Source organism: Lichenostomus cassidix, chromosome Z (genome assembly GCF_008360975.1).
Source record: "Lichenostomus cassidix isolate B80296 chromosome Z, HeHo_3.0, whole genome shotgun sequence".
NCBI lineage: Eukaryota > Metazoa > Chordata > Aves > Passeriformes > Meliphagidae > Lichenostomus > Lichenostomus cassidix.
Window position 1 is genome coordinate 29,691,260 of NC_139511.1, and position 26,447 is coordinate 29,717,706.

Below are 26,447 nucleotides of genomic sequence, written 5' to 3' on the forward strand. Positions count from 1 at the left end.
CTTAGAAGTGGTTTCTTCTCCTTCATTTCCCTCTCTCCACTCCTTACTCCCTTCCCACCCCAGAAAATTTCAGCTAAAATTGTTCATGAGAGAGCACTGGCATGCAAGATAACCTTCCTTACTGACTCTTCCAAATATGCTCAAAGCATTCGGAATAAAGTCCTTCTGACATTAAGTGACCCCAGCCTCTTACTGAGAGGGTGTTGTGCTCTTAGCAGGTTGTGGTGAAGAATGGCACAAGGATTTCAAAAGCCTGAGCAAGAGGTGACACAGTGGATGTTAGTATTTTGAAGCCATTTCTGGAATCCATCAGCCTGTCAGCTCAGTACTGGTGAGGCCAAGCAGTGGTTGTGGGGGGGTGGGGTGTTACGGTAATTAGATCCTAGAGTTGGGGTAAAGACATTCAGGCACTACCAATGTTCAACAGTCCTGAAGTCGGTTCCAAACAGGTCTTGTTTGGAAGCAGGGGAGGCTTTTCTGTTGAACTCTTTGGCTTATTTCCTCGGTGAGTTTTTGACTAGGAGATAACAGCCGGGGAGCGTATGTATCTCTGAATCAGGGAAAGAAAATACCGCTGCCTGTAGCAAAACCAGTCATACAAATCCATAAGCAAACTATATATCCTGTGGCTGACAGACCCCAATGGGTCTTAACACTCTCCCTTCATTCTCCTCTAGTCCTTTTCCTACTCCAGTAAGCGACCACCCCTCGGCCAGGGCTGCTGCCGCAATGCTTCTCCCTCCTCACGCCAACACCTGCACCCCAGCCGCGGCCGCTGCCGCTCGGGTGCTGCCGGAGGCGACAGCTAACGGTGACTCCCACGGTACCGCGGAGCCGCCAGCGAGCATCAGCGATGGTGGCGACGCTGATGTTGTTGTTTCAACCACAGGCGAGCAGCAGAGGCGTCTCCTCGCCAGGGCGCCACTGTTCCCGCACACCTCAGCAGCCCCGATGCGGAGAGCCGGGCTCTGCCCCGCTGCGGAGCTCGACAGGGTAGATCAGGCAGGCTCTGCGGGCAAGGGCTGGCACTGGGCTGGCGCTGGGCTGGCGCAGCTCCGCAGCGAGGACGAGCCCGCAGCGCTGCCCCAGCCGGGCCGGGCCGGGCGGTGGCGCGGCCAGGGCCGCCCCGGGGAGGCTGGGAAGGGCGGCGGGGCGGGGCCGGACGAGGCAGTGCCGAGCCGGGCCCCAGCCGAGCCGAGCCGCGATGGAGGGTGCCGAATCGGCCAGCCTGCTGGGGGAGCGCAGCCTGGGGCCGCCGGCCCAGTTCAAGACGTACCGGCGGCGGTGGTTCCTGCTGGCCGTCGTGTGCCTGCTGAACTGCTCCAACGCCATGGTGAGTGCGGCGCGGCGGCCGCTTCTCCTGCCGCGGGCAGCCGCTCCCTGCAGCCCAGCTGCGGGACGCTCCTCCGGCTAGGTGGGGAACGGGGCGGCCGCCGGCAGAGCCAGGTGCCCCAGCAGCAGGCGGAGGCGCAGAGCGGGCAGAGCACACAGCCCTCCCCTACCGCCTCTCTGTGCAGCACATCTGGAGAGCAGCTCTGCCTGCTGCTGCTGCTGCGGAGAGAAGACGGGCTGACATGGCTCGCCGGAGCCAAAACCATCTCCTGTTTCTTCCTAGAAGCAACCGGGCAATCCTCAGGGCTCTGCCCCAGTGCCCTGTCTCAAATCCGCCCCCTCATCCTTGGAGCACCGGGACTCGGTTGTATGCGCACAGTTCAGAGAAACCTCTGCCGTGCCTTATGGACCGAATAAGTGGCTTTTACTTTTGAACTTCGTTGTTCTGGTTACGACCTCGGCCTGCTGGCTTTCCTTTGTGACCGGTGGGATCCGGGGCAGGGAGGGGTGGTGACGGGGGAAGGGCAGGATGGGGCGGGAGGGTGTGTGTGATCTCCAAGAGCGCAGCAGGAAGTACCGCAGCGTCGAATCAGACTGGGATGAAGCAAAATGTGTCCTGGAGCACAACAAAAGTTGCTGCCGAGTCCACTTCGCAGGCTATGGGGAGACAGAGAAAGTATTCAGCGTCTGTGAGGGTCACATGTTTCTAGCCTAAGAATAGTAGAGCAGTGTTGAAACGCCGTGGGAGAGGAATAGTAGTTAGCTCTGCCGCATTGCTGGCCTGTGACAGCAGATCTGTCTGGTCAGGAAAAGAAGCAAGTTTCCTTCCCGGGTCTGTTGCACGTACAGAATGCTATAGGAGTAATTCTGCGCTAAAGAGATATGGTTGTCTGAACTTTTGCCTACTCTTACTGCCTTATTCTGAGAGACCTGAAAAAATGGGATGCCAGATCATACCCCACCTGTTGAACAGATTTAAATTAAGTTTAGTAATTACAGGGATAAACCCATAAAGTTTCCTCTTATCAAGGCTTAATATATGAAAAAGATGCCCAGATATTTGCTCATGAAGTCATTGAGGATATTGTTGATAATTATCAGACTGATGTAGATTTATTCATGTTCTTGAGGATTATCGTACTGCGAATGCAAGGCTGTCTGGCAGACAAGATCAGGCACTGTAACCTGCAAACATTTAAATGCTGTGAAAAAAGATTAGGTATTCCATGATGCAAGAGTGCTGGAGTAGAAAAATGGGAAAACATAGTGAGAATTTGGCTGTGTATGAAAAAAAAAAAAAGAATGGATGCACCTTCTCAATGGAGAATCAGTATATCCTTTAAGAGTTTAAAAGAGTGTACTGCAGAAAAGCCCCACTGCTTGCTTGCAGTTACACTGGCATAGCAGAACATTATGTGGCAAGGAATAAACCCAACCTGCTAGAAGCAGACAGGGATGACATGGGTGGAGGAAGCTGTCCCAAGCCTGTTCCAGGATGTTCTGTCAGATTTTGACTTTGCTGAAACCTTAACAGTGGAACTGGAGGGTTTCTTACAACAGATCCTTTCAGTACATCTGCAAGTATTACTGTGTCCTCAGTGTGTTGCTGAAAACTTTGTAGCCTTGGAAAATTGACCTGTTCTGTCTCCTTTGTCTCTTGACAACTTCTTGACTGCCCAGTATTATTTTTCTGTGGTATAAAATTAGGCCAGAACTTTACCACTGGGTGCCTAATAAATATGCTAGAGTAGAATTGCTGTTTCCAAGCCATTGCAACAATCTAAAATGTTAAGTATGCTGATATATAAAGTTGTAAGCAAACATTTCCTGATGTTAAGGTTTCTCCTAAATGTTCCTGATAAAAATCACAATAAAATGGAGGGAGTGGTTGAAGATCCATGAAATCAAAGTGGTTGGTTGCTGTTTAAAAGTTCCAGATGAAAAGATTAATTTACCAGTTCTGTGGTGTGAAAAATTGCCCTGCAAGTTAAGATGTGTCCTCAGTTCCTGTGCAGATGTTGCATGCAGCACTTTGTTTTATGTACTCCTGTATCAGGCTGTCTGCAAATACATATGGTGAGAACACATGACTTTTGAGTTGTCTCATTGGGACCCCATTTGCTGGACCAAGCTCCCAGAATGATGCCTTGTATTCCACACTCTTGTCCACAGACATGCAGTTTTCTATTAAACGGCCTTCAGTGTCACTAAAAGTGGCAATTAGGAGACCAGATTGAGTAGGAGAGACTGCCAGTGTCAGGCAGACAAGGTAGAGACAACTTAACTGCAGGACAGCACACTTTGTCATGCAGCAAGGGTAGGCTGAGAAAGGAGTATTTCTTAGTTCAGTCTGGTTTAGAGTGTGATTGAGCAGAACCAGACCAGACCATGTGTGAAGAGAGGGGCACTCTTCCCTATATCCTTCTGCTCCATGTCATCGTGTCCCTGCATTAACAGGAGCAGAGTGGGGTTAACATGATATGAAGGCTTTTACACCAATGATAAATAGCCCCTTACTTGTGCCTTTGTTACTGACCTGAGTTTAAAAGCCTCTGTCTCTCCCTGCTGTACAAAGTGGGTACTACCTTAGTAGGAATTTGTTCTCATCTCCTAAATATGGCTATTTTGGGAATTCCTAGCTGTCCATATAGTGTAAGAAACTTCTGTCTTATCTTATGAATGCTGTAAGCAGACATCAGCATAATTCATTTGCTGCCTGAAGTCCTGGGCAGAGAGGATGTTCTGACCACAGCTAAGCTTAGGTGATTTATCCCCAGCTGTCTCTTGCAGCACTGCTGATGGAGGTGACATAACTTTGCCTGTGGTTTCTCCTGAGATTTGTTTTGCCAAACTTACGCTGTGGTTTTGAGTGCGTTTTTCTTCGTCTCAAGACTTAATATTAAAGAGTATTCATGATGTGCTCACAGCTGCTGTAGCAGCACTAAACTGTTGGGAGCAAATAGCTCCCTCCTTTCCTCCTTTCTGTGAAGCTGAACAGGCAGGAACTTTGTGTTTCATAGGAGGAACTTTCTCTTGCTTTAGCACTGGGGACATGGAAGAAGACAGTGGAATGAGACTGAGAGTGTTTACTGCCCTGTTCTGTGTACGCCAGCATGAGCAAGCTGGGGAGGAGCAGGTGAGCAGGGGTTTGGAGCTGGCTCATGCTTGGCCAAGTGGTTTCTGACTCACCAGCTGGAGGACTTACACCACCACTTTAGTGTACTTAGGAGAGGAAGGAGAGCTGCACAAGTGGAGTCTGGCATGCTCCAGGGCAGGGTGCACACGCTCCTCACCCACACCTGTCTGCTCCAGCAGTGCCCCTGTAGATATGCATGCACACACAGCTGCTGCTCTTTTGTCCTGCTACTTCTGAGAGCTTTAGAGGCTAAAATGAGACATCTTGGCAAGGATCTAGCCTTCTCTGAAGGTCACGCCTCTGTTCTGAAATCCTAGACTCCAGTGTTAGCATGGGTGCCTTCAGCTGAGCCCAGGGCTGTTTGCATCCAAACTGTGTGGCCCTTTTAATCTTGAAGATGAGGATTCTGGTGTAAGGGCTTCATCATCCAGTCTCAAGGAAGAAGGAGGCAGCATCCATGTCACAGAAAGACACTCTATATCACCTTGTAAGCAGTGTTCAGGTTAGTGAAAGAAAAGCATCCTGGGGTTGGGAGAATTCCTGTAGGCAAAGCCTGTGTGGGGACTGGCGAGCTGTGCTAGTGCCTGCTCTGAAGCAGAAATTCTCATTTCATGCAAGACATGCACCTTGGCTCCTCCTTTTAAAACTGTACAGAAAAGGTACTACAGGGCATTGCTACAGTCTAGTCAGCTATACAGTATGGCAGAAATGAAAACCACTCTGTATAGCAACCTTTGCTAGCTGATACAACCTTTGCTAGCTGATGCAAAGTGGCCTGATTTTCACCCTGCCTGATTGCATATGTTTGCCTTTCTGCATGTATTTTGGTTTCTGCTTTTAGAATTTTGATTTGTTCATGAGGAAAGTAGACACTGACTGCTGGCTTGCCCTCTGTGAAGAACATGTGTGATGTGTCAATGTATCATTGCTGCACTTTGATCTCCAAAAATCTTACATCTATGTCATGTATGCTGCCTTCTACTGCTCACACCTGTTGCTTACCAAAGTGTAGGGTCTGTATGGAGTCCTGCGTTCAGCCATCACCTTGCTACCATTGCGGACAGAGAAGTGGTGTCCCACAGCCCACCAGTAACCTCCTGCAGAAATGGGAGGAAGGACAAACAGTGGGCTCCCTTGGAATAGGTGGAGGGAAACCAGATCCTGCAGGTGAAATAGGTCCTGGGGACTCTGTGCAAGAGTGGAAACAGTAAAGGTAGTAGGGTGGAAGAACTGAACCAGGAGAAGATGGAGTTAGGAGCGGAATGAGAGCAGGAGGAAAACAAAAGGATTTGGGCTGATTCTGGGAGGAAGAGGGTGGGATATGTGTCTGAGAATCAGCTAAGGGGTATACAAGGATATACAAGGAAGTATACAAGTATACAAGGAAGGGCAACAGAAAATCTTAGAAATGGAATCAGGATGAAAACAGCTGTAACCTGTTTTGATTACAGGAATGCCCATGCAGGCCTGCAATTATCATAGGATCATGATCATAGAATCATAGAATGGTGTGGGTTAGAAGGGACATTAAAGATCACCTAGTTCCAACCCCTCTGCCATGAGAGGGGACACCTTCCACTAGACCAAGTAATTCATTCAGCCTGACCTTGAACACCTCCAGAGATGGAGAGTCTACAACCTCTCTGGGCAACCTGTTCCAGTCCTATTCCTCACCAACCTCACTGTAAATTTCCTAATATCTCATCTAAATCTACTTAACTTTCGTTCAAGGCCATTTCCCATTCTACCACTACAAGCCTTGTGAAAAGTCCCTCTCCATCTTTCTCGTCAGCCACCTTTAATGGAGATTAGGTCTCAGTTAATGGAGAAGGGACCAAGCAGTCTCTGGGAGGTGCAGGATAATTAAAAACAAAATGTCAGCTAGAAGAAATGAAAGCAGATGGCAAGAGAGCTGAAAGTAGAGCCAGTACCATTGCTAACATCAGTACAAGTCAGGTGATGTGTCAGTGCCCTTACCCTGGTGCCTCTACAAGCTTCACTGTTAAAGAAGGTCTGGAGGGGGCCCTCCTGTAACTGAGGATATAAGTAGACTGGGTGGAAAACGTTTCTGTCCTTTTCTGCTAGTGTTGGCTCATGGCTCCTCAGTCAGCCAGCTATGTGTAGTAGGAGTTGCAGTTCCACTCCAGTACAAGGCAGAACAGGGTTATGGATCTTCAGGGGCCCTTCTGTCCTCATCCTCAGCTGCTGAGCACAAGTTTTCATAGTGAAGGGTGTGTGCTGAGGTTTGTCTTCCAGGCCAGACTAGCATGCACTGGAGCTTTTGCTATCTTTAAACCCAGAAGTCACAGTGACATGAACATGTTTCTAAGGCTTGGGCTCAGGAGAGAAATGTGGGAACTAAAAATCCTGCCTTTGGAGAAGTAACTGTATATTACAGTGGCTATTTCAACATCCTGCTAGATGCATATGTGAAAGGAGGGAAAAATCCATATCAAATGCTGAAGGAGCAAATACCATGGTCTACATTGGTGAAATAACCAATGATACTGGATTATACTACCAGGAGGAGCTGTGATTTAAGAACAACTAATGCAAAATCTGTGAGATAATGCTGGGGAAGTGAGTTTTGCCAAGTGTTATGGAATTGAGCTCACAGTTGAGCTCGTTGGGGCTTTTTGGCCTTCAAAAGCAAAGAGTACCTGTGATTTAGTGGCTCTGTTTGGGCTTCTGTGTAAATCTCTTGACATAACATGCAAAGTCAAGAATGTGAACTGCTGCTGACCTCCAACATCATCCACTCCAATTTGTGCCAAATTGGGAATTTTGTCAGTTTGCCAAAAGGTTTTTGTTAATTGTAGCCCTGGTAGGGCTCTGAAGGGACATAAGGTGAATGAAAATTGCTTGTCACCATAGCAGTTAGGAATTGACATTGTGCCATCTGTTGATCTGTCTTCAGAGAAGCACACGTGGACACAAACAAAGAAGTGCATAACACAGTCTCCCCTTGACACCTTCTGCAGCTCACACTGAGGCTCTGGTTTTGTGTGGCCTCTCAGGCCGTGGAGCTGCATGCAGCTTGACCAGACCACAAGGGTGTATTTCCACAAAGTGAAGCTTGTGTAGGGACTGAAAAAGCGAAAGGACTGAACAACCCTGCAAGGACAGAGGTGTTCCTGTTTCTCCTTCCTCTATCTGTCCCAGAAACAACCAGCTTTTGGGGTCTGACATCCTATAACCCCACACATTGTCTCTCCCTTTGCATCTGTCACTCTGATCTACAGTGGTAAGCTTTGATACAGCCCATCCAGTTAAGACTTGGACTCAACAATTCTTGTGGGTTCTTTCCAGCTCAGAATATTCTGTCATTCTGTGGTTGGCTCTGGGAGTGGCAGAGAGAGAAACGTCTCTCTGTCTCTATTCTGCATCTTTAGAGCTTACAGGACTTCAACCTCACCAAGAAAGAACTGCATTTTCTTTACCTGTTCTACCTGAGGGGACTTATACCAGGGCAGCCCCTGTGTAAGTACCAGCTTTGGCAGCACAAAGTTTCAGAAAAACATGTAGGATAAGGGCTCTAGCTCCCAGCAGAAGAGCTTACTAACTGCTGTGGGTGAAGTTACCGTAACTGGGAAAACCAAAAGCACAAAGTGGCATACTCGCCGTTTCCCTGTGCAGGCAAAACTCCATAGTGCCATCTGTTTGTTGCAGGGGCATTTGGTGGCCTCTTTGACTGCAGTTGCATCTTGAGCTCCATTCCCCAGTTCTGACTTTCTTTGTTAGAGCAACACATGGTAAGCAATGAAATACACATTTTCTCTCCAGACCCATAAAGAAACCCACTTCCTATTTTGAGGGACAATCTCAGGACAGGCTGCAACTTTTCACCCTCCATGCTCTCACATGGATATGCTCGAACTGGAACTGTTGCTTAGGATAGGAGTATGGGTAGCCTGTATGCTTGTTTTTCTGCAAGGAATGGTTTTACTAGGTCTAATGGAATTGTGCCAGAGTGCTTGATCCCAGATTGCCTAGATGCATACAGTCACTGAACGCAAAATGCTGTGCTCTGTCTTGTGGCATCACTTTCCTAATGATGTAATGCATGGGTGAGTATCTTGTGTAAAGGAGCAGGAGGGGTGAAAATGTATCTGAGCTGGCTTAAAAAATGTATAATGTATAATTACACTGTTTCCTGGTACAGTGGTTCATCACCACACACCACCCCCCCACCACCATGTGGAAGGTAGCAAGGAACTGGGAATTGCTGTTGCAGGAAATACACTGCTGGGGTTTGTTTAGCAGCAGTTTAGCATCCCATAAGCAAACTAATGCTCATGCCTTAGTAATGCTTGTAACATCTAAACAGTTATATTAGCATTAAACATTTAAATTCCCATCCCAGTCTAATGAACGTCTGGGAAGTGACCTGGATTAGCCTCCTTGTTGTTTAAGAGTAGTTTCCTTCAGCATCTTCATTCACCTGACTGTAGTAGCTGAATAAACACCAAATCCATGCCCTACCAGACCCCTGACTGAAGTTACATAAGTGTGTCTGAGCCCAGCATGGTGGTGTGAGCTGAGCTTTGCACTGAATGCAGGGGATGTGGCATGGCAGCTGCTTCCAGAGAAGAGGAAAGGGCTGATGCTAGGACACCTTGCAAGGATGCTGATAATATATTCAAAACTTCTCTGTTACTGCCATTTACTTACTGCATCCCTGCAAGGGGAAAAGGCTAGCTAAAGAATGATTTGCATGTGGCTGTTCTCACACAGTGACTCTAGGAAGAAGAAAAGTCCACCTCCCCTATGCTCCTGTCTAATGCGGTAGTTTTTATGGGCCATAGCATGTAACAAAAAAACAACAACCCAGGAGCAGTGGAAATAACAAGAAGCAGATTGTAGGGACACACCTTCCTCTGAGATTACCTTTTTCATTTACACGTAAACACCATAGCTGATGCTGTCTGCAGGATACCGGCTGTGAAGAGGAATCTTGTGATGGCAGAAGGGAGTACCTGAAAAGGGACAGTGGCTGAAGTTCTTTTGTAGAAAGCTATAACTGAAGATTTTGTTCACATTTCTGGAAACTTTATAATCTTGAGTATTCAGCAGCAGCAAGATCATCTCCTAACAGTGGAGTAGCTCATATCAACGTTATTGAATGGTTAGGCCATTCAACAGGCTAGGCCAGTCTTTTTGAAAAGCACCAGGAGGCATCTTTGCAAAGAATCTACAGAAACATCCTTAAATTTTTAGTACCTTGTTTTATATCTTGTGGGTGTGATCTCTGAACCTGATTTTAGGATCAAGCAGGCCTTGTCCTTCCCATAAGAAATGAGAAGCAGACAGGAACTGTGAAATCAGTGTGTAAAACAAGGTTTAGGGAGCTGTGTTCAGGTATGGCACTGGAAGAAAAACGTGGACTAAGTAACTCTCTGTTATGTGTTCTGATACATTAAATAATGCAAATTTCTACATCCTTTTCTAACTGTTGAGTGTGTATAGGAAAGCAGGGAATAATGTAGCTCTTGGCTAACATATAGTGAAGTTGTTCTTATAAGACCACATCCTGGCATCACCAATGGAACTGAAAACACCAGTTTAAGAAGATCTTAGCTGCAGAGAGGAGGTGGCAGCTTTTATTTTGTTTATGCTAACATAGAAGGATTCCATGTGGTGTGCATCAGGGCCAACATATTCAACATGGAGACAGAAAAGACAAAAAGAGGCTTTTGCCAGCCTCTGGCATCAGGTCTAGGGCATTTGGGATGGGGCAGTGAAATAGATGGGGTGCTCTGGGCCAAGTAACTGCAGACACTGAGGGTTTGAACTTTTATTACCAGCCTTAACATCCTAATTTCAAGGAGAGACTAAGACAGTGAGCCTCTTCACAACTCAGTTTGAGGGGATGCTGATTTTTGTTCTATCAGAGGTGTTCATGCTTACCCATGTTTGATCTCTACTCTGCAGCTGTGGCTGACGTTTGCTCCTGTGGCTGATAAGACAGCTGCCTACTTCCAAATTTCCCTGGAGACGGTCAACTGGCTCTCAATGGTGTACCTCCTCATCTCAATCCCATTTGGTCTGGTGGCAACATGGGTTCTCGACAGCGTGGGGCTCCGATGTGCTGTGAGTTGAAGAGTTCTGTTTCCCTGAGGAAGTTTCACCTAGAAGTAGCCGTAGATGCACACAGCACTAACATACATGCTTTGAATAGGAGTCTTGCTAAATGTTGCAGAGGATGAGCATGTTGAAAGCACTATCCTAGTTCAGCAGCAGCTGTCACATCCCCTCTGAGGTAGAGAGAGCAGTGGGGAAAATCAGAATAAAGTTGCATCCCGGCTTGCCTTTTCCAGCTTTAGTTGTCAATGTCTTAGCCAACCAACAGGGATGGATACTGTGAGCTGACCGTGAAGAGCTTTCTGTAATTAGGTTGGATTTGCAGTGGAAAAGTGTTAGCACTGCAATTTTGTTTGCAGGGCCTGTTTAATAGCAGGGCAGAGTGCAAGCAAGAGACCACTGTCATGTCAGAGCTTGATCTCTGCTAAACCAGTTTGGGATCGCTACACAATCCCAGAATTGTGTTGTGGAATGTGGCACTTAAACACTAGCATGCTAATGGTACAGAAGAGCATTTGCAGGATCATTTGCTGGATGATTCATTGCCATGATCTTTGGATCGTTGCAGCAAAATGTGGGTGATGGCGCAAACTTGCCAACAAGGTATGATTAGTGAATGTTGGATTTCTCATCAGTGTGGTTCATTATGGAGCCAAGACAGCCACCTTGCTCCCTAAGGAGGCTGGTAACTCATTCTCGGATCAGGAGCATCCTGCAGTGGCCCAGAGGGGTGGGGATGGTCTGCAGGCAGTGATTACTAGCACCCAGTGTCTTCTGTAGTGCATTTTACACCCTGCTTATGCTGTTGTATTAAGTTCTGCACTTCAGGCTTCAGCACACAAACCCTGTCTATTTCTGCTCACTGCAGGTGGTCCTGAGTGCATGGCTGAACATGGTTGGTAGCATCACCCGGATGTTCAGCGTTCTGAAGTTCCTGAGCTTGGGTTCCCAGAGTTACTGGTACCTGTTCATTGGACAATGCTTCTGTGCATTAGCACAGCCTCTTATCATCTTTTCACCCACAAAGCTGGCAGCACTATGGTTCCCAGACCACCAGAGAGCAACAGCAAATATGATTGCATCAATGTGTAAGTGATAGCTGCAAAGTAATATTGCTGCCTCACAGATCTTGCTAGCAATGTTTTTGCCTTTCAGAGGCAGCAGGCAGAGGAATTCCTTTGTACTACAGCCATTTGCCCTTGCAAATACAGCTCCCAAGAGTCTCATAGCCTTGTGCAGCAAAACAGGGAAGAAAGAAGTGGGTTTAAGCCACATCCAGGTTCAGTGTTTGGAATAAGCCAGCCAGACTCCTAACCTTCCTCTGTTCCAGGACCAGGTTGTCATCTTTGCCTAAATACCAGGTTGGGGACAGCTCTTAATGTTACTAAATTTTTAGTGGCCTTAATTTTGCAGCTTCTTAGGAAGCTGTCTTAAGTGTCATGTAGTGCCAATGGTCACAGTTGCCAGATTCTGTAACTGGATAGAAATGAGGTGAGGTGAAGTGAGGTGAGGTGAGACTGCTGTGGCAATTTTGCCCAACAGTTCATCCAATAGGAAGGCTGAGCACATATTTCTTATTGGTATGTGTGCGCACACAGAAAAAATATACTTATCTGTCTGCACAAACATGTTGGGCATGCTAAATGGCAGGACTAGCCATGTGGAAAGCACATCTGCCTTGCTAAGTGCCTGGAAGCTGGGAAGCTGGAGGAAAGCACCAGATAAGCCTGCTCTAATAACATTCCTCTCTTGGCTCCTTTGGGCACAAATAGAGACAGGATACTGCACTTGATAGACCTGTTTCCTCCCTTCATGTGACATTTTACCCAGTAGCGAAAGAAAACTCTTTTCTCCAAGAACTTGAGAGGTGCTCCAGAAACTGGGCTGGTTCACTAGCTTCAGCTGTGAAGTCTCACAGTACCTGCATGTGTGTGACAGCCCCATCTATCATTCCCTCAAAACAACGAGCAGCCACCTTCCCTCCCTCTTGCCTTGGAGCTGTAAAGAAGGGTTAGATATGGGGAAAGGAGAGCACCCCTATGCAGTTTTACCAGTGCTGCTGCAAGCCTAGAGCATGGGCACTCTTGTTCAGCAAGAATGGATTTACGATGTCAGAACCAATAAATTATTTCTGCACTGCTTTTCCTGGAATAGGGTGGACCTGATGAGTCACTTAGTTTCCTAGTGCTGAGACAGACCTTCCCTGCTGGAAAATGAGCTTTCTTGTCAGTGTGGCATGATACAAGCACTTCCAAGGACTGGGCACTCAGTGCTTCACTGCCTTGAAAGAGCCCAGCCTGCAAATAACTTGCTCTTTTTAAATAAGAGAGCAGCCACAGAAACCAAAAAGCATTTTGTTCACGTAGCATCCTCAGTCTTTACAGAACCAAATGGATCTAGGTATGACAAAGAACAAACCTGAAGAGCAAGGAACAGTGGAATCCCAAGACCTGAAGCTGTTCAGTTTTGCCACGTTGGGATGTCAGAATGCAGACCAAATGGGCTGTGATTGTTGTCTGCTGCAGTACCTCCACATTGCTCTATGGAGGGTTTCTATTAATAATGCCTGGTTACACCCATAATGTCTGCTGTACCAAATCAGCATTTCATTGCAAGAAAATTTAAATATTGTCTGGAAAGCCCCAGTCATTTAATACAGTGGTTAATTACCTCACGGCAAATGTCAACATGTTATTTCTCATCTTGATGCTCTTTATCCCCCATCTATTCTGTCTTGTTGCACCTGTTTGTCAGGTAGTTGTGGACAGAATCAACTCTCCACTGTCTTGAAAGACCAAATGGTTCCCACCCAGCCACTCTACAGCCAAATTTCACTTTGCTCCTTCCCACTTGTCTCCATGTCTTCCTGTTGCTCACATGAGCTTTTTGTGTCATCTTGCTCCAATTTATCAGTGCTCACTTCCTGTGTAATTACCAGAGCAGCACTCAGCATTTCCAGCACTGTCAGTATCAGTGCTGCACACAGAAACGGGCCCTACAGCCTCCTGCTGTTAGCATCTATGGGTAGGCTTTGCTGGGCTTTTATGACAAATATGAACCTTGCACCCAGGATCCTGCTGAGCAGCTGAAATCACTATGACTCAGCTGTCACAATGATTAATGACTCAACTCTGGTGAGTGTGTTGTATTTTGGTCCTACCCATCACTTGTAGAGATTTACTCAGAGAGCAGTGCAGGGCCAAGAACTTATCCCTTGTGAAGATCATGCGAAATTCTCCTGTGTCAGAAGTAGAAAGAGTTGTCTGAGTCCACTGAAGTGACTTCTGCTTCATCCACAGGAGTCTTCACTTACTGAGGTTTGTTGGTATGACATTTTCTGCACCCTGAAGAGTTTTAGCACCTCAGTGTCACTGACCACAAAACACATAGCCCCACTGCAGAGTACTGCATGCTAATCCACCAGGACCCCTGGACAATAATGTATAGTTGATTAACTCCAGGGATTTCCTTTCCATTCAAAATCTAGGCTCATGTAATTGCTTTTCCCAGGAAAAGAAGGCAACTGAAACCATGTAATTAATCAGGTGGTTTGAGTCCTTTCAAATTTAGCCCAATGCTCACATTTCCAACCTTCATCTATTGCTTCTGGAACTGTTTCAGTATGTTGATAATTCATGGAAACAGCTCACTAGTTTGCAAGCAGTCCCCTACAATGCCCAGTTGCATTTTAGCCCAACAGAGAAGATGTAATCAATCCCCTTGAAAACTGTTTAATTGTTTCTGTGTACTTAGAAGCAGGCAACATTTCACCAGCGTCATAAGCTACTACTTTTCCCAAGCACAGAGGAGAAATGCTACAGTTGTATTGTGTGCTATAGCACTATTAATGATGACTCAGCAGCACTCTAGAACAGACAAGGTTGGAAGGCACCTCTTGGGATCATCTCATCCAACCCCCTGCCCAACCAGAGCTGGCTAGACCAGGTTGCCCAGGTTTATGTTGAGTCAGGTTTTGATTATCTCCAAGGATGGAGGTGTGGCTTATCTGAGGTTATCTAAGCATCTGGTTTCAGTGCTGAACAGCTAGTAAAGAACTTCTTCACCACAGTAAAGAAGTTTATATTCAGGTCTATTTTCCTGTGTTATGCTTTGTACAACACTGAGAAAAGTCTGGTTCCATTTTTGTAATTGCTGATCAAGGTTCTTTTCTGCAGGCTGACCAGTCCTAGCTGTCCCAGCCTCCTTAGGTATGAAAGATGTTCCAGACCTTTAGTCATGTGTTGGTCCTTGACTGGACTTGCTCCACTAACTCAATACCTTGTATTGAAGAACCCAGTATTGGACTTGGCATTGTGTGTGTTTCTTACCAGAGCTTAGTAATGGAGGAGATCGTGATCTTCCACCTGCTTCTCCTAACGCAGCCCAGCATGCTGTTGGACACCTTTTTGCAAGGATGCATTGCTGGCTTATGGTCAACTTCAAATCTGCCCGAACCCCTTGTCCTTCTCTGCAAAACTGCTTTCCAGCAGCTTCTCCAGGCTGATCAGTCCCAGCTCTCTTACTGTCTCCTCACATGTCAGAACCTCCAGTCCTCTAATCATCTTGTCTCTTTTCTGGACCAGTATATTCATGTCTCCGTTACACTGGGAACCTGAGAGCTGCACACAGTACTCCAAATATGGACTTGATAGTGCTGTGTAGTGGATAAAGAGCACCTTGCACTGACAACACTGCCTAATGCTGATCACAGGATTCTGGTGGCCTTCTTTATCAGAAGGCTGTGTTGCTGGCTCATGGTCAAGTTGGTGTCCACCAGGAGCCCCTACCTACTCCTCTGGTGCCTCTCTGCAGAGCTACTTTCCAGTTGGTGAGCCTCAAGGGGTACTGGTGGACGAGTTATTATTCTTCCCCAGGCACAGCATATTATATCTCCTGTAGTTGAGCTCCATGAGGATCCTCTCTGCCTGTTTCTCCAGTCTGTAGCAGTGCCTCTGAATGGCAGCATGGCCATTTCTTCTGCAAGTCACTCCTCCCAGTGTCACACCATCTGCAAACTAGCTGTGGGTGCCCTCTGTCTTATCATCCAGGTCCTAGTATCAACGCCTGGGGTGCATCACTGATGACTGCCCTCCAGCTGGTCTTCATTTCAGTGATGACAATCCTCTAGGCCCAGGCGTTCAGCTGGATTTGAGTCCATCTCACAGTCCACTTGTCTAGCCTGTACTTTATCAGCTTGTCTGCAAGGTTGTTATGGGGACAGTGTCAAGTGCTCTTTCCTCATTCATCCAGCAGTCATTTCACTGTATAAAAGCTACCAGTTTAGTTAGGCATTTTTCCTTTTCACCTTGTCACCCTTCATGTGCCTGGAAATAGTGGCAAGGATTGGTTGTTACATGACCTTCCCAGAAAACAAAGACTGGAAGTCCTGGAGTTCCCTGGATTCTCCTTTTTCTTTTGAAGGTGGAAGTGACATTTGCTCTCTTCCAGTCCTCAGGAACGTCTTTGAATTGCTGTGGCCTTTTAAAGTTAATCAAGAATGGCCTTGCAATGAAAACAATATGTTGCTTTGGCACTAATGTGTCCTATCCATGGATTTGTGTGTGTGTCTGGGCTATTTAATGTTCTCCAATCTAGTCTTCCTCCATTGAGGGTAAATCTTCATTGCTTCAGACTTTACCTCTGGTCCAAGGGCTGAAGGTCAGTCTTCCCAATCAAAAGGAGATGAAGAAGGCATTGTATACCTTGATGTTTTGTCCTTTGTCACTGAGTCTCCTGCCCCATCTAGCAACAGGCCCACATTTTCCCTAATTCTCTTCTTGCTGCTGAAGTACTTAAAGGTGCCTTTCTCACTGCCCTTCATCAGACTCCATTCCTGGTTGGCTTTGGCTCTCTTAACTTCATCCCTGCACGCTAGCAGAAAAGAAACTTTACTTGTTTGACTATTTGCAGAATGTTGCCTTAATGTCAAAAAATTGTGGATTTTGGATGTTCCCAGGCTGAGTCCCAGGAGTGCTGCTTCACACACTGCTAAGCTCCAGCCCTATAATAATGCAACTGCCTCCTCCAGGACAAAATGGGCAAGATTCTCTGCTGCCACGTGATTTTTGTATTTGGTAGCAGAGATCAACTTGTACACCTGCTTGGGCTTTGCAAAGGCTTGAAATATCTCAGGAATGACCTACTGTCACTTTAGAGAGCTGTCATGCTGTTCATAGCCTTTTGACAAAAAAAAATAGTGGCATCCTGGTGACCCTCATAAAGAGCATTTCCAGCAGCTTGAGGGAGGTCCTCTATCCTCATCTGAAGAGCTGTGTCTCGTTGTAGGTTCCTATATGTAAGAAGGACATGGATGTATTAGTGTAAGTGCTGTTAAGAGCCACTAAGACCATGAAAGGAAAGGAGTGTCTGTCATGGCCACAGAGGCTAAGAGAGCTGTGGCTGTTGACCCTTGAACAGTGGAATCCTGTACACAATGTTTACATGCCTAATGGCAGACGGGAGTATAGAAGGAAAAACACCTCTGTAACTCCTGCAATATAACACCAGGACAGATTACATGGATTCACCTGTCTTAATTTTGTCCCTTCAGCTTGACATTTATTGAGGCAGCCTTGTGACAGTCAGGACATCATAGTCCATAGTTGAAAAACAGGGTACAGGAGTTAGGAGTTGTAGGGAGACAGTTATACAGAATGGGCTTCGTGGGGGGAGAGACAACAGATGTGGCAACAGTAAAACCATGCAGTCAGCTTCTCCAAATATTCCTTTCCTGCTTCTCCCTATATATGCCTTGTTTTGTCCTTACTCATTACTCTACTGCACATTGCAGCTGTGGTGCTGGCAGGCAGTAGGGGTGGAAACACAATTCTAAATGCTTGCATGAAAAAAATGTTTGTCTTCTATTTCCTTCCAGCCAATCCCTTGGGCATTCTTATAGCAAACTTGTTGTCACCTGCACTAGTTCCTGAAGGAAAGCACATTCCATTGATGGTAAATGAAAACTGCTTTGATCAGTCAGCTGGGTTGATTTGGGCCCAGCAGATTTATTTGTTTGGAGGTAGTGGAGCTGGAAAGACTGGTAACTTGTCTTGTTCTTTTGTTGTGTAGCTGGGTGTTTATGCTGTCCCAGCAGTAACAGCCTGTGCTCTAGCAACTCTGGGGATTCACGAGAAGGTCCCGCCAACACCTCCATCAGCCAGTGCCACTAACTCCAACTCACAGCCATTCTTCTCGGGGCTCAAAATGGTAAGTGTTATAGCACAGGGACTGCCATGCTGGAGTGAGGGATGCAGCCCTGCAAGGCAGGGATATGCTGAAGGATCTACTTACAGAGCAGACTCTGAACACCACTCCCCCAAACCTGCCATGCAAAGCCCTTGAAGGAGATCAGGATCCCTTCCTTCCTCAGGGAGTGGAAGCTGCTCACAGCAAAGCTGCAAGAGATGCTATCTGACCATTCATCTGTGGGCTGGCTGCCGTTCAGATAGCTCAAAGAGGCACACCTGGGCTTAGACAAGAGAAGCACACTACCTGAGCCTTCTGAACAGATGTGGTAACAGGTAGGACAGCCTGTGGCAAAGTGAAGGAAGAATTTGAGCACTGAAGAGTTCCTTTTTCCCTACATGGTCCCCATTGTAACTTTTCCTCTGGCTGAACTGACAGGACAAAGCTATACTCTATACTTTGTCAATGATCATGGGGTTACCTTGTCAGCATTTCCAACTGAGGAGTCAGAGCTGCTGACCCTCAAGTCTGCTCTAACAGCCAGGCCTTTTTCCTTCTCCACTTACTTACATTAACTTCTTTTTTTAGCTCCTGAGAAATAAGCCATACATCATCCTGGCAGTGTGCTTTGGAGGAGGAATTGGGATGTTCACCTGCTTTTCAGCTCTGCTAGAACAGATCCTTTGTGAAAAGGGATATTCAAATGTGAGTCTTCTTCCTTTTCTCCCCATTGTCCACATCATTTATGATACATTCAAATTGATTTTCCCTCATAAAGGACTCAGAGCAAAATGAAGACAATTGCATATGCTGCAGTTTCATATCTTACTTGCTCGCATTATCTAATATAGATTAAGCAGTACATTAACCCAGAGCACAGTCAATCTCTTAGTATAATGGATGACCTGCATTTTCATTACTGCCCATGGCCAGGCTCCCATTTGCAAATGAAAAAAATTTTAGGAAAAAAGAATATTGTGATTTTTCCAAGCCACTCCAGAACACCGATGTCTATGCATCCTTCTGTCACCTACTGCAGAGTAGAATGGGGCCCAGGCAGGCCCTGGAGTGAAGCTGAAGGCAGGCAAGCACCTTTTCCTCCTTGCACTTACATGAAGCCAGGGCAACAGAGGAGGTCAGTAGTACAGTGATAGCTGTCTGCCCATCCTTCCCATGACACTGGCCAGGTGCTGTTTTTGCAGTTCAGCACAGTATGTACACAGCTGGTTCCTCCTGCTCTCTCCCTCCTACTTATTAGAAGAAGCCCCCACAGTACATGTGTTTCCCCTCAGTGGGCTGTGCTTCAGTCCTGCTGCTTGTATCGCCATGGGGGTCCTCTTAAAACACCTCTCCAGCTGTTATGTGTCCCCATTTACATGTCTGGTCTCTGTCCACTGCCTCTTTAGCTCCCAGATATGATATCTGGCTCAGGGCTTCATAACCAGGTCACATTTTGCACACTCCATTGGCTTTTAACTGGAAACCTTTTAAACTTGGCAACCTTGCTTTCTGTGCATCACGATTTTGTCTGTGTGTGACTGACTTTGTCCTGGCCCTTTAGCCCAGAGAAGCTCTTCCATATACCTTTTACTTCCAGTGCTCCTGAGGGTCCCAGAATTGTTTACCCAAATTTGTTAAAAGCTTCTCTGCTTTAGGATTGCTGTCTGTGTTTGAGTTCTTATGGAGCTGAAGAAGAAGCAAAGGGCAATCACTGCAGGCATATAGCATGTACCCTATCCCAGCCACTGCTCACTGCCCCTCTAATTAGACTTTCACAAAGGCAGGCAATGTCTCCTCTAACATGCTTTGGCTGTGCCAGTGCAGGTCCCTGGTAAGAAAAGAGACAGGAGTAGGATTATAAACAGCAGCAGGTCCCAGTGTGGACAAAGCACCTGATTGTCCTTGGAAAAGGCCAGAGGCCCCAGGCTGGAATATTTAATACCAGGCAAGTGCTATTGCTTTGCATCCAGCCTCCCTTGACAGGTGTGCAGAGACACTTGTCATCCTTTGGGAATTCTGTCACCCTGCTGTCCCCACACACTTGTAGAAGCATCTACAAGATTCTATTTTTACTGCTCAGAGCCCTGTGAAGGCCTCAGCTACTGCAATGGGCAAGGAAGCTTTTCCTGTCTCAGTAAGTCAACCACTGGTAGCTGACAGATGGGTCAGTGACATTAAAACCTCCTTCCTAACTGCTCTAGTTTCTCATTACTTTTTCTTCTGCCCTCCAGGATTTTGCTGGCCTGAATGGTGCACTGTTCACAGTGTGTGGTTTGTTGGGTGCTTTCCTGCTAGGCATGTATGTTGACCGGACAAGGAAGTTCATAGAGTCCACCAAGATTAGTTTCTGTCTGAGTGCACTTGCCAGCATCATCTTCGCAGTGGTGAGTTCTCCCTTGCATTGTGTCATTCCCATGGGCTTATTTCTGTTGCCATCTGATAAATCATCAATTTAAACCAAGGTCGTTTGATGTCATAGTGTTTATTATGCTATGTGTTATGGTTTGGGATTATCTTTCCATGCTAGGAATATTTTAAAGAAAAACCCTTTATTGAGGATTTGACAGAGAAGCTCAGCTTCACTGTAGAGCCTGAGACAGACTGATTTGGGATGTAGATAAATTGGCATAGTTTTACTTCCCTATACTGGATCACCATGTTTGTTTACTGACTCCCAAGACCATTCTTTCAAAAAAAGAAAGGGAATTGCTAGGTATTTTTCTTAAAAAAATGAACAAGAATGTCCCTGTTTTCCCAACACTTGCCTTTAGCAGTGGTGGATGTCAGGGTTGGGACATTAGCAGAAAGGACCTAGTTATATTCTAGTTCTGAAGTAGCTCCTTAAGAGGGATGAGAGAGGCAGAAGAGGAGAACACTTGAATTCAGCTAGGAGAGGGATGTACAACCTGAAGACTTAACACTCATGAGGCCAGAGTACAAGTACTGCACTCCAGCATAGCCAATGCCAATGACAGCCATCACACAGCAGGAATCTGATCATGACACACAGGACTCCCAGCACTGCAGAGGACCCAGAGTGGTGCAGGTTTCTGCTGTCCGAGCAGTCTTATGCTGTGCATTTCTCTTGTATGAAAAAAAATCCAGACTTTCACTAGAGGGGAATCACACCTTCCCTGGGGCCAAGACCCCAGTGATGGTAGCACCATTTGGAGGAGACAGACAGATGCAATGCCCTTGTCCATGAAGGACAACATTATGCATACCTTGCATTTTCCCCTTTCATACTCTTAACATTTGTTTTGAGGATGGTCTGAATAAAAGTCAGCTAGCCTGGACTCAGGTAAAGCACTGAGTAGGCAAGAGGCTGTATTCCTTCATCCCATACAGCTGAACTATTAGTTCAAAGTAGTAGAACAAAAATCCCCCATTCAAATCTGTTTGTTCCCTTTGCACTTTGAACTCAGATTCCTGACACAGAGTTTTCCTTGACTTAACCTGTTTAGCTGGGCCAGGTCTGCTGCCATGCCAGGACAGATACCTTGTGTTCCTCTGTGGAAATTTATTACATAGTCAAGGAAGGAGGTACCAGCAGTGTCACTGCAAATTACTTTGTCTTTACTAGCATTGGCTAGACAAGGACATGCTTTTGTCTCCATTGTCAGGGACAAACTAACCTCCAGGTTATGTAAATGTTTCAGGTGGTTTTTTGTTTGCTTTCTTGTTTTTGTCTTTTGGTGTTAAAATCCTAGTGTTACAAACGCATGTCTGATTAATTTTCCTTATCACTGAGCTTCAGCAACCCTGAATTCTCACACATAACCCAGTGCAAAGACCATTTCCAAAATGTTACTTTGCATTGGGAGGAAGGCGTCTGTTTTTCTTGGCCCTAGAGAGATCCTGAACACACTCCTGGAATGTTACTGACCAGACAAGTTACAGTAGTACAGCCACACCAGTGCTTTTCAGATAATTCTGCTGTCTCCTTACTTCAATTCAACAGATAGCTCTCTGGTTTGTAGCCTTTTGTTGACTCTGGAGTGTTGAAGGTAAAAAATTGAATTCAGGACCAGGTAGAGAATATACTGATGAGAAAAGTCACCCTTTGGGACTTCCTGCAGGTTAAGGGTTCAGAGACTTTCTGCACAGCAGTGCTGACATTGAGACTTTGGTATTTCTTTTTTTGCCTGCAGACTTCTCGGTTCAGAAATCAGGCTATCTTGTTGGCCATCACCAGTTCGCTCTTCGGTTTCTTTGGTTTTGCTATCTACCCCATTGCCATGGAGCTGGCTGTGGAGTGCTCCTACCCTGTGGGAGAGGGCACATCTACAGGCCTGATTTTTGTTGCAAGGTAAGCAGGCAGATTAAATCCAATTGACAGCTGAGCTTGGGTTCCAGCACTCACACACACACAGACAGGGGCGTGGGTGCAGATAAAGAAGAGCATGGATACCAGTGCTTGCCATCCTGCAGAATGTCTCTCTGGTGTCTGTGCACATGCCGTGGCAAGGGGGGAGCTGGCTGGCTGAGCCATAGAGCACAAGACCTAAATGTTTTAAAACAAGGACTATGTGGGAGAGGTGCAGGAAAAGCAAGAAGGAAGATGAAGGTCTCCCTTGCTCGGCACAAAGCACGATTTAGCCACGCCCAGTACCGCCTGCCTTTGAAGAAGATGGGGGCTGCATGTCTAAGACGGGCATGGCTGTATGCCATTCCCACAACAGTACAGGGACAAGTCAGTTCTCAGTGCTCTGCTGAGGGAGATGGGGCTCATCAGTCACAACAGATGGGACAGTGACTGTCCTTCCTGTTACCAATTTACCTGCCAAGGGCTGGCTCTGGACTTCAGTAGCAATGACTTGTTGGAGCTCTAAGCAGTGACACAAATGATCTGGTGCCATGTGTTTGTGTCAAGTGGAGCTGCAGCAGCAAGAAACATCACTCAGTGAGGGGCATCGGACACTACCTTTGAAGGATCTGGTTGTAGATGTAGTGACTGCTGCAGCCAGCTGTGAATGAGAAAGCCATATGGTCTGACTTTTTTGCATCCTCAGTCCTGCAGTGAGAAGTGTTTCCAAGTCTCTGCCCAGTGAATATGCCTCAGCTTTTTGATAGGTGTAGTTCCACACCTGCTTGCCTTCTGAGGGAGTATATAGTGATCTTGCCACAGTGGCTCTGTGTCTGGACACCCCTGTGGGACAGAGCCAGTTAACCAAATGCTTGGGCCAGAGGAATCCATCATTAGCTTTCTATGCTAGAAGGACCATGCTCCAGAAAGAGACATCACTCTCTTCCAGCTGGGAAAGATGGCCTTGCGTGAAGCACTGGTAACTCAGGCAGGTAACATAACAGCATGTTGGCTTCTCTCCACAGCCAGATTGAAGGTGCAATTTTAATGATTCTTCTACAAGCTCTCACTGTCCGTGTTTCTGAGGATCCATTCTCCACCTGTGCTCTTGACCAGGATGGAGCCCTGGATTGGACAAGTAAGTATGTCCTTGGGAGATGATGCTGGACACTCAGTTGCACCCCATGTACCCCCTGCTCTCCTCCAGTTGTCATTGTGAGGAACCCTGCAAGTCTGATTCCTATTGTTAGCATATCTTCTAACCACCTTTCTGAACCTGATGGTGCACTACTTGCTGCTCCTGCTAAACCCATCCTGCAAGATTGAAATGGGGAGAACTCTAAGGTGCCATGAATGCTGCCTCTGGCTCTAGGTTAAAATTTCTCTTGTGGTAGCCCTGCAGAGACTTGAGTTTCATCAAGCTAAAAAGCAACTGTTCTGAGGGGAAGATGCAGTCCATGTAGCATAACCAGGGCTGGTTTTCACATCAGAGGCCAAGGTTACAAATGCTTTGACTGAAAGCTACCTGCCTTGCTTCTGCACACACAGCTGCCTGTGTTTGTAACATACTGGTACAGCTTTGTTGTGCCTTATTCCAGATTTCCCTTCCTTTGCTAGCTGCTTGGGAGAAGAGACAGCAACTAAGATGAACAGAAGCACATAGGTGTTTTCAGTGCAGGCTAAACCCTAGTCTTGATCTCTCAACTGGTTCATGCTTATGTAATACTGACACCTGGGGACACTGTAAGCAAAAGCTGACCATCACCTGCTAAATATATCGAGCTGGGCTGAGCAGAAACTGCCCAAAACATGCTCCCCTAGACGTAAGGGATCAAGGCTTCATAATAGCTGTCCCCAAAAAGCAATTTGACTGCATCAGTGAAAGCCTGCAATTTGCCATTTAATCAGATCAGATCAGAGCTGGATCTTGGGATTAGTTACCCATTCCTGTTTCTTTTGTGGTCTGAGACATGCAGGAAAACCTGTGGAGAAAAGGATGGAGATGTTTATTTGAGACATCGGTGTAATGCGATCTACTCCCAGGCTTTGTTGCATAGTCTTTTAGATATACTTTTTCTTTCCCTTCAGAAAAGGTTCTTTAAACACAAATCTGTCATTAATAAAAGTTCATGTTTAGTGAATTTTTTCTGCACTTTGCTCTCCGATGGTATAACAAGAAGCACTACCTGTGAGGACGTGTTCTCTTATGGAGCTCAAGTGATTTAATTCAATAATTTTCTAACGTTTTTCACCACCCCCCAAGACACAAACATGTACGCTTACAGAGAGACACATACTCCCACAAGCATACTATGTGACCACTGGTGACCTCCAGCTTGTGTGGTGAAGCAGGACTTGGTGTCCTGGAAACCTTCCACATTCCACCTAAATACTCTTCCTATGCCAGTGTTAAGTGAAGCAAGGTTTGTCTGTTACCAAACTGGTAATGCCTCACTGGCCTGCACCCTGTCCTCTGGGGTATCCCTTGGGAGGAGATGAGACAGAACGTGCCGTTTTGGGGAGCTGACGTGTAGACTGCTGCATTCATGGGGAGTTTTGGATTCACTGCCTAAAAGCACATCTTTCTTGCAGCTCCGGTACTAGTGCTGGCTGGTCTCTGCAGTGGTATGGCTTGTTTCTACGTCATCTTCTTCCACACTGACTACAAGCGGCTCCATGCTGAGACAATCAGTGCTGATTTGGTCAAGGCAGAAGATACAGCAACAGCAGATGTTCCTGAAGCCTAAGCAGGCCAAAAAGGGGATACCAAGGGCCAAGGACTCAGACTTGTGGGCATGGACCAATGCTGAGCTGGTACACGGGGATATCTGTGTCCTGTTGCACAACAAGGAAGGACTAGAGCATAGGGCACCTTTGCTGTGCATCCCTCAGTCTGTATTTATTTGGAGATCTGGGCTGTAAGAAAGGCTGTCCTGTCAGAAAGGTCAAAATGGGAAGGGACGACTATGCACATAACTGAAATTTTTAGCTAACTTGATTCAAGCTAAAGAAATTTTAAGTGGGGGATAGCATCATATTTCAGCCCTTTTTTTATTTTCATGTACATGGATCAAGGGTGAAGGTTTCAGAAAGATGGAAGCTGTTTACCACAAATCCAGAGGAAGACTTCTATTTAAGGACTGTGGCTCTTGTACAGTGTAACAACTCTTCCACTCAGGCTGGAGCTAATTGTGCCTTTTGCTAAAGGGCAGTAAGAGCTAGAGAATCCATCCATTCTGGTGGGGATGTGTAAGTATGTGACCTGTAATACAAGTCTGTTACAATGAGCCACTTTGTGTTCTCCTACAAAAAAAAAAAAAAGCCTTGCCTGTTGTGCTGCCTATAAAAGAAAGTATCAGTAAGCAGCAGCAGTTAAATACAGCAGCATTTCTCACCCCTCTGGTTCCCTGCTAAATGCTGAGACATTCAGGGTAAGATTGTTTCACTTGTGATTCTATTTCTCCACCTCCATTGCAATTTCAGTGGTTAAAGTTTTCCACAAGATGAACCTGCTGGTTTAATATTAGGTGTGATGCTCTCCTATAGAAGAACACTGAGAGGGTAGCTCACTTTTTGGGCAATGACACTGTAATGCCTGGCATGGTGGAAGCTGGCAGAAGGACTGGCATAGGTGACCACATAGTGCAGGGACTTGTCATAAGTTTCTGCAGGTGACAGGGGATTTGAGGGGAAGACCAAGTAAGAAACAACATCAACAAACACCTTTCAATTCTCTCTGCAACTGATAGCTGTTCTTTAGTATTACAAGAGATGACAAGTTCTCTTTCAGTTCTCTCTGCAACTGGTATCTGTTCTTTAGTATTACAAGAGATGACAAGTGACACAAAAGATCCCATTTGGAGTTCAGTTATACCAACAATTATAATCGGTTCAACTCAATTTTTCATTTTACAGTACTTCCATGGCAGTGTGGTGTCTTGCTTTGATATTCAGATCTAGGTGTACAACCTTAGAATCTTCTACTTTATAACATTTAAGTGGTTAAAAAAAATTAGATTGTTGGGATTTTGTGATGCTTCATATCATATGTATTTCAAAGGAATTTGAGTACCTGCTGATTAAGGGACCTTGATGCAAATTGGACCTGTGACTAGCTTTATCCAGTCTATCTAGAAGATGATCCCAATGCCAAGAACACACTTTCCCTGAGGAGCACTGTACCAAGGAGCGCTTTCAGTGCCTGAAATCTCCACTAGCAGCTGGAAAGCTTTCCCATTGTAAAACACCTGTCTGCATACTTCTAGGAAGCCTGCTCGTTCCTACAGCTCCAGCCTTGCTCTCACTAGTAAGCACTGATGTTTTTCAAAAAAAGCAGGAAAGAAGTCTGAAACCCAAGTGAAACAAGATGGTTTAAACCTGCCAGAGGAGTGAGATTAGCTGTCTTTT

The 26,447-nt window shown here is 46.2% G+C and overlaps 1 protein-coding gene across 3 annotated transcripts; it reads left to right on the plus strand.

The window, feature by feature from the left end:
• The first annotated feature begins 1,165 nt into the window (after positions 1-1,165).
• SLC49A3 (solute carrier family 49 member 3) lies at positions 1,166-24,787 on the plus strand. Of its 3 annotated transcripts, none has more exons than XM_085043602.1 (10): positions 1,167-1,333; positions 10,400-10,558; positions 11,418-11,637; positions 17,424-17,500; positions 17,618-17,755; positions 18,323-18,439; positions 19,966-20,118; positions 21,886-22,043; positions 23,066-23,178; positions 24,633-24,787. In XM_085043602.1, the coding sequence occupies exons 1-10, from the start codon at positions 1,205-1,207 to the stop codon at positions 24,785-24,787; spliced, it is 1,419 nt and encodes a 472-aa protein (XP_084899728.1). In that variant the 5' UTR covers positions 1,167-1,204. The 3 variants fall into 3 exon arrangements, with proteins under 3 accessions (XP_084899730.1, XP_084899728.1, XP_084899729.1); XM_085043603.1 differs by lacking the exon at positions 1,167-1,333 and adding an exon at positions 4,298-4,468; XM_085043604.1 differs by lacking the exon at positions 19,966-20,118 and having other exon boundaries at positions 1,166-1,333.
• The last annotated feature ends 1,660 nt before the right edge of the window (positions 24,788-26,447 follow it).

Coding starts and splice junctions, on each gene's coding strand:
- SLC49A3 (XM_085043602.1), top strand. CDS start 1,205: ATGGAGGGTGCCGAATCGGCCAGCCTGCTGGGGGAGCGCAGCCTGGGG. Junction 10,559..11,417: donor GCGTGGGGCTCCGATGTGCT/GTGAGTTGAAGA, acceptor TGCTCACTGCAG/GTGGTCCTGAGTGCATGGCT. Junction 17,756..18,322: donor TCTTCTCGGGGCTCAAAATG/GTAAGTGTTATA, acceptor TTCTTTTTTTAG/CTCCTGAGAAATAAGCCATA.